The sequence below is a fragment of the Babylonia areolata genome, chromosome 3 (genome assembly GCF_041734735.1).
Source record: "Babylonia areolata isolate BAREFJ2019XMU chromosome 3, ASM4173473v1, whole genome shotgun sequence".
Classification (NCBI taxonomy): domain Eukaryota; kingdom Metazoa; phylum Mollusca; class Gastropoda; order Neogastropoda; family Buccinidae; genus Babylonia; species Babylonia areolata.
Genome location: NC_134878.1, coordinates 26,902,343 through 26,908,730, shown reverse-complemented (window position 1 = coordinate 26,908,730; position 6,388 = coordinate 26,902,343). Strand labels below are relative to the sequence as shown.

General features: G+C 46.7%; 1 protein-coding gene across 1 annotated transcript in view; it reads left to right on the top strand.

The window, feature by feature from the left end:
• The window catches only part of LOC143280534 (acid-sensing ion channel 2-like), a 31,063-nt gene that overhangs the window by 17,899 nt on the left and 6,776 nt on the right, over positions 1-6,388 (top strand). The window contains exons 7-10 of the mRNA XM_076585221.1: positions 1,617-1,708; positions 3,510-3,673; positions 4,426-4,515; positions 5,150-5,276. Coding sequence (XP_076441336.1) covers positions 1,617-1,708; positions 3,510-3,673; positions 4,426-4,515; positions 5,150-5,276 — 473 coding nt within the window. The remainder of the gene's footprint in view (positions 1-1,616; positions 1,709-3,509; positions 3,674-4,425; positions 4,516-5,149; positions 5,277-6,388) is intronic.

Here is a 6,388-nt window from a genome sequence, read left to right as displayed (position 1 = left end):
CAGACGTTTGAAAACAAGAGAACGCTGGCCAATAAGGAGAGCGTGAGCGAAGGAAGCAGGGCTCAACTTCTGGATATATTTTCCCTTGCAACACCTGTGGGAAGTGCTGCGCATCCAGAATTGGCCTCTTCTCCCATATGAGGACACACACCGACAGATAAACCTGCCTGCCTACTCATCCGTCGGTCCGACGGGAGACTCACCATCATATGATCATATAACCGCGTGTCTATGACATTTAACTGTGTGCCTCTCACCTTATAACTGTGTGTCTGTAACCTTATAACTATGTCTGTGGCCTCATAACTGTTTGTTTTTGACTTTTTAACTGTGTCTGTGACGTTATAACTGTGTGTCTGTGACCCTATAAATGTGTGTCTGTGACGTTATAACTCTGTGTCTGAGACTTCATAGCTGTGTGTCTGTGACCTAGTAACTGTGTGTCTGTAACCTTATAATGGTGTGTCTGTGACTTTACAGCTGTATGTGACGTTTTACCTGTGTGTCTGTGACTTTATAGGTGTACGTGTGTGACGTTTTACCTGTGTGTCTGTGACTTTATAGGTGTACGTGTGTGACGTTTTACCTGTGTGTCTGTGACTGTATAGGTGTACGTGTGTGACGTTTTACCTGTGTGTCTGTGACTTTGTAGCTGTATGTCTGTGACGTTTTAGCTGTGTGTCTGTGAATTTGTAGCTGTATGTCTGTGACGTTTTAGCTGTGTGTCTGTGAATTTGTAGCTGTATGTCTGTGACGTTTTAGCTGTGTGTCTGTGAATTTGTAGCTGTATGTCTGTGACGTTTTAGCTGTGTGTCTGTAAATTTGTAGCTGTATGTCTGTGACGTTTTAGCTGTGTGTCTGTGACTTTATAGGTGTACGTGTGTGACGTTTTACCTGTGTGTCTGTGACTTTGTAGCTGTATGTCTGTGACATTATAGCTGTCTGTATGTGACGTTTTAGCTGTGTGTCTGTGACTTTGTAGCTGTATGTCTGTGACTTTATAGCTGTCTGTGTGTGACGTTTTACCTGTGTGTCTGTGACTTTGTAGCTGTGTGTCTGTGACTTTATAGCTGTATGTCTGTGACGTTTTAGCTGTGTGTCTGTGACTTTATAGCTGTATGCCTGTGACGTTTTAGCTGTGTGTCTGTGACTTTATAGCTGTATGTATGTGACGTTTTAGCTGTGTGTCTGTGACTTTGTAGCTGTATGTCTGTGACGTTTTAGCTGTGTGTCTGTGACTTTATAGCTGTATGTATGTGACGTTTTAGCTGTGTGTCTGTGACTTTGTAGCTGTATGTCTGTGACGTTTTAGCTGTGTGTCTGTGACTTTGTAGCTGTATGTCTGTGACGTTTTAACTGTGTGTCTGTGACTTTATAGCTGTCTGTATGTGACGTTTTAGCTGTGTGTCTGTGACTTTATAGCTGTATGTCTGTGACGTTTTAGCTGTGTGTCTGTGACTTTATAGCTGTATGTCTGTGACGTTTTAGCTGTGTGTCTGTGACTTTATAGCTGTATGTCTGTGACGTTTTAGCTGTGTGTCTGTGACTTTGTAGCTGTATGTCTGTGACTTTATAGCTGTCTGTATGTGACGTTTTAGCTGTGTGTCTGTGGGCAGAAACTTTACGCTGGTCACCAATGTGAAGTTCGGCAACTGCTACACGCTACAGTACGACAAGTTTATCAGTAGATCCAGTGGGCCCCGAGGAGGTGTGTGTGTGGGGGGGGGGGCGGGGGGGTGCGCGTGCGCGCGTGTGTGTGTGTACGTGTTGTGTGTGCGTGTGTGCGCGCGTGTGTGTGTGTGTCTGTGTGTATGTGTGTGGGGGGGGGGGGGAGGGGGTGTGGATGTGTGTTTGTGTGTGTGTGTGTATCTGAGCGGATCTATTGTACACAATCTTTCAAGAAGAGAACACTTTTGTAACCATGGATTCTTTTTTCAGTGCGTCAAGTGCGTGCTGCACACGAGGCGTCGGTTTATCGCTCAGTTTGATTTCCCAGCCAAACGTATATATGTATATGTATATGTATATATATATATATATATATATATATATATAGAGAGAGAGAGAGAGAGAGAGAGAGAGAGAGACAAGGGCGTCAACAACACTACCCTTTCAATGTTAAGTTGTCCCAGCTGCAAACCAAAGTAGGGCTGATGGTCCATGGCTAGGTTGCTTCAGTGATCATTGTAGGGCTAATTCGCAAAGCATTAAGAAATGTCCTTCGTCAACGTATTTCCATGGACAGTTTAAAGGCCCCGAGCCCTAAAATACCACTGGTGAACAACACTAAATCAGAAGTCCCAATTCCCCAAACGATTCTGCAACCACGGCGTCCTCTGTGGTCTATTGGAGAGAAAAGTATCAAATAAATAAATAAATACCAGCCGCCGTGGCGAAGTGGTTAGCGTCGCGGACTGACGGCTGGGAGGACGCGGGTTCGAATCCCAGCGGAGGTGGGTTTTTCGGCCCGTGGCCGGCTCCTACCCTGAGTGTGCTGTGGGCTTAAATGGGGAGACTGGGACCACACAGTCAAGTGTCATCCACTTCAAGGATGCGTCTTTGGGTGTGTTGCTCTAATTACCTGACCAACACTGCAAGTGTCTGTATCTCTCGGGCCTGGTTAACGCCGGGATATCAGTATGACAGGAAGCGTAGAGTACAGCCTTGTCACGCAGTCCCAAACCAAAATCGACCTCCATAGCAACATCGTCATCATCATCGTCATCCTCCTCCTTCATCGTCATCAATATAAACAATATAGTCTCGAAGTCTGTGGCCTTTCATGCCCTGCTCTCATGGTGACCTCAGTTTCGATACCCCTCCACTTCTGTGCTTGGGGTGTGTCCTGTCAATGTCGTCAGTGTAGGCGGATTCATGGGGGGCTGTTGTTTGAGGGACGTGGTGGCGGTCTCCACTCTGGGAGGGACGCTCACTAAGTCTGGCTCCGCGACTAAGCCATTATTGTCGTTAGTAGGGGGCTTAGCAGGTGGTGTCCTAAGTACGTTAAATCAGAACAGGCACCACTGAACACCACCGAAGTGACTCAGCAGCAGTGCAGGGTCTCCTCTGGTGTGTGGCCTCCTGGCGACCTAACATCGATGGTTCCCTGTGGACTGCCGACGCTGGAACTGCGACGGACGAACCCGGGTGTGGCCGTGCATGAGGGAATCAAAATGAGCGGCGTGGGAGTAATGCCACTGAAACGGTGCAGATGATGGGGCAGCAAAAAATAAAAAATAAAAAAAAATAAATAAATAAAAATCCCGGTCCCCATATTATGGTAATCGAACTGATTGACACCCCCGAAAACGGAGTATGGCTGCCTAAATCGCGGGGTGAAAAAAACCGTCATGCACGTAAAAGCCCACTCGTGTTTATATGAGTGAACGTGGGGAGTTGCAGCCCACAAGCGGAGAAGAAGTAGAAAGAAGAAGAAGAAGAAGAAGAATGACACTCGCGTCCCAGTTGGGCCCATGACCACAATAAGCACCCGCTGCCTGGCCCCGCAGGGTTGGAGCTGGTGCTGTACCTGGACACGGGGGAGTACATCCGGGCCATCACCCCTGACGACGGACTGCAGGTCAGCGTGCACCCTCCCAGAACTGTTCCCTTCCCCCAGGATGACGGCATGGCTGTGGCTGCTGGCTCCACCACCAAGCTCTCCCTCAAACTGGTCCGTCTGGGAGGAGTGGAGTGGAGTGGGGGGTGGGGTGGGGAGCGGGGAGGGGAAGGGGAGAAGGACACAGGGAGGGAGAGAGAGGGAGAGAGAGAGAGGGAGAGAGAGAGAGTGTATGTGTGTTGAGTATGGATATGCGTGTGTGTGTGTGTGTGTGTGTGTTGAGTATGGATGTGCGTGCGTGCGTGCGTGCGTGCGCGTGTGTGTGTGTGTGTGTGTGTGTGTTGAGTATGGATGTGCGTGTGTGTGTGTGTGTGTGTGTGTGTGTGTGTGTGTGTGTGTTGAGTATGGATATGCGTGTGTGTGCGCGCGCACGTGTGTGTGTACGTGTGTGTGTGTGTGTGCGTGCGTGCTTGCGTTCGTGCGTGCGTGCGTGCGGCCAACTCAAACACCAAGCTGCCTGTCTGTGCGTGTCTTTGTGGACACACTGTTTGTGTGGTGTGACGTGCTGTGTGTGTGTCTGTGGCAATGTATATTCCTTTCTGTGTTCTGGCATGTGCTGTACACATGATTGATGGGGAGGGAAGGGAAATGGCGTGATGGTGCTTGTATTAGTGGTAATGATTGGGTGAATGGTTGTAGACAACGTGCTGGTGTTTACGGCAGAAGATTTGATGTGGTGTAGGCTGTGTATAGATATGTGTGGTGGGGAAGGGCTAAGGGTTGGAACACGTGCGCGCGAATGTGGTATGTGTGTACATTATGTGTCTGCGTACTTGCGTATAGAAGGTGTGTATGTGTTGTTTCAGGTCCACATCGCGAGGAAAGACTATCCATACGGTTACTGTACGGACTCCCGTGGCTACCTGCAGAGATACAGAATCATGTACTCCACACAGGTCAGCACCAGTTCTTTGTTGATTAACTTCCTTCATTTTGTGTTCACCTCCACCACGCACAGCGTATGATTCTGAGGACAAAAAAACAGATGGGGTTTGGAATGAATTTAAGAAAAGAATCGTCTTCCCACTCGGCTAACAGAATAGCGCTTTGCTGAATAGCAACCTTTCATCAGCTCCAAGGCTTTGCGTGAAGATACCGGAACTGAGTGGCTGAGTAATCAGTTTGCTCAGTGTTGAGGTTGGTTCCAAGCCCGTGGAATTAGCGTTGGCTTTGGATAATGTTAACCGTGTGGTTACAGTGACACGTGAGGGTCTGGGTTCGAAACCCGCTCTCGCCCTTGTATACTGACACATTTGCTTATCTCATTACCCTGGTAAGATGATATTTCCTTTCGTTTCGTTTCTACCAAGTTTGGCTGGAAAATCCAACTGAGCATCTGTTCCTTCGGATGAGACGATAAACCGACGTCCCGAGTGAAGGACGCACTTGACGCACTGAAAAAGAAACCGTGTGTGTGTGTGTGTGTGTGTGTGTGTGTGTGTGTGTGTGTGTGTGTGTGTGTGTGTGTGTGTGCATGTGTGTATGTGTGTGTGTGTGTGTGTGTGTGTGTGCGCGTGCGTGTGTGTGGAGGTGTGTGTGAGGATCTGTGAGCAGCGGCAGGTGCACGAGGCGTGTGGCTGTCACGACGAAACAGCTGAGGAGGTGAACATCCTGCTGAATGTCACCACTACCCTCAGACCCTGCAGATCCCGTTCAGGTCACTCTCACAACCAGTATCAGAACACTGTCAGAATCAGTATAGTTAAAATCAGAATCAGTATCAGAATCAGTATAGTTAAATTCAGTATCACTATCAGAATCAGTATAGTTAAAATTAGTATCAGAATCAGTGTAGTTAAATTCAGTATCAGAATCAGTATAGTTAAAATCAGTATCAGAATCAGTGTAGTTAAATTCAGTATCAGAATCAGTATAGTTAAAATTAGTATCAGTACCAGAATCAGTATCAGTATCAAAGTTAATAATGAGAATTAATTTAGTTAAAATCAGTATCAGAATCAGTATAGTTAAAAATCAGAATCAGTTTAGTTAAAATCAGTACCAGGATCAATATAGTTAAAAATCAGATTCAGTATAGTTAAAATCAGTATCAGTACCGGTATCAGTATAGTTAAAATCAGTATCAGAATCAGTATAGTTAAAATCAGTATCATTGAAGGAATCAGTATAGTTAAAATCAGTATCAGTACCACAATTAGTATAGTGAAAAGTCAGTATCGGTATCAGAATCAGTTTTGTTAAAATCATTTCTTTATCAGAATCAATATAGTTAAAATCAGCATTAATATCAGAATCAGTATAGTTAAAAATCAGTATCCTTATCAGAATCAGTATAGTTAAAATCAGTGTCAGTATCAGAATCAGGAGGCAGAATCGGTAAGGCGTTGGACTTTTCATCCCGTGTTCACCAGTGATCAGGGTTCCAGGCCCCGTTTCAGCAATGTGCTCTGTCCTTGGGAAAGGCACTTCACTCCGATTTTCCATCACTCCACCCAGGTGTGAATGCTGACCTGACTTGGGTTGGGGAAGGTTTAAACGGCGGAAGGAGAGAAGTGGGCCCCGCCTTCCTACTCTGAACCCCAGACAGCGAAATATGAATCCACTGCCCGTGATGGCCACACAAGGCTGTATGGGACTATAACCTGTTTCATTAATCACTTTATCTGGTTCTCCCTGCCTTTGGTTAAGAGCGCTGAGGGCGAGGAAAACCAGATACAGCAGGAACACCTACTGTACATACCCCTTTAACACCTCCTCCACCCTACCACCCACACGAACACACATACACACCACTCGTCTAATGTGAGT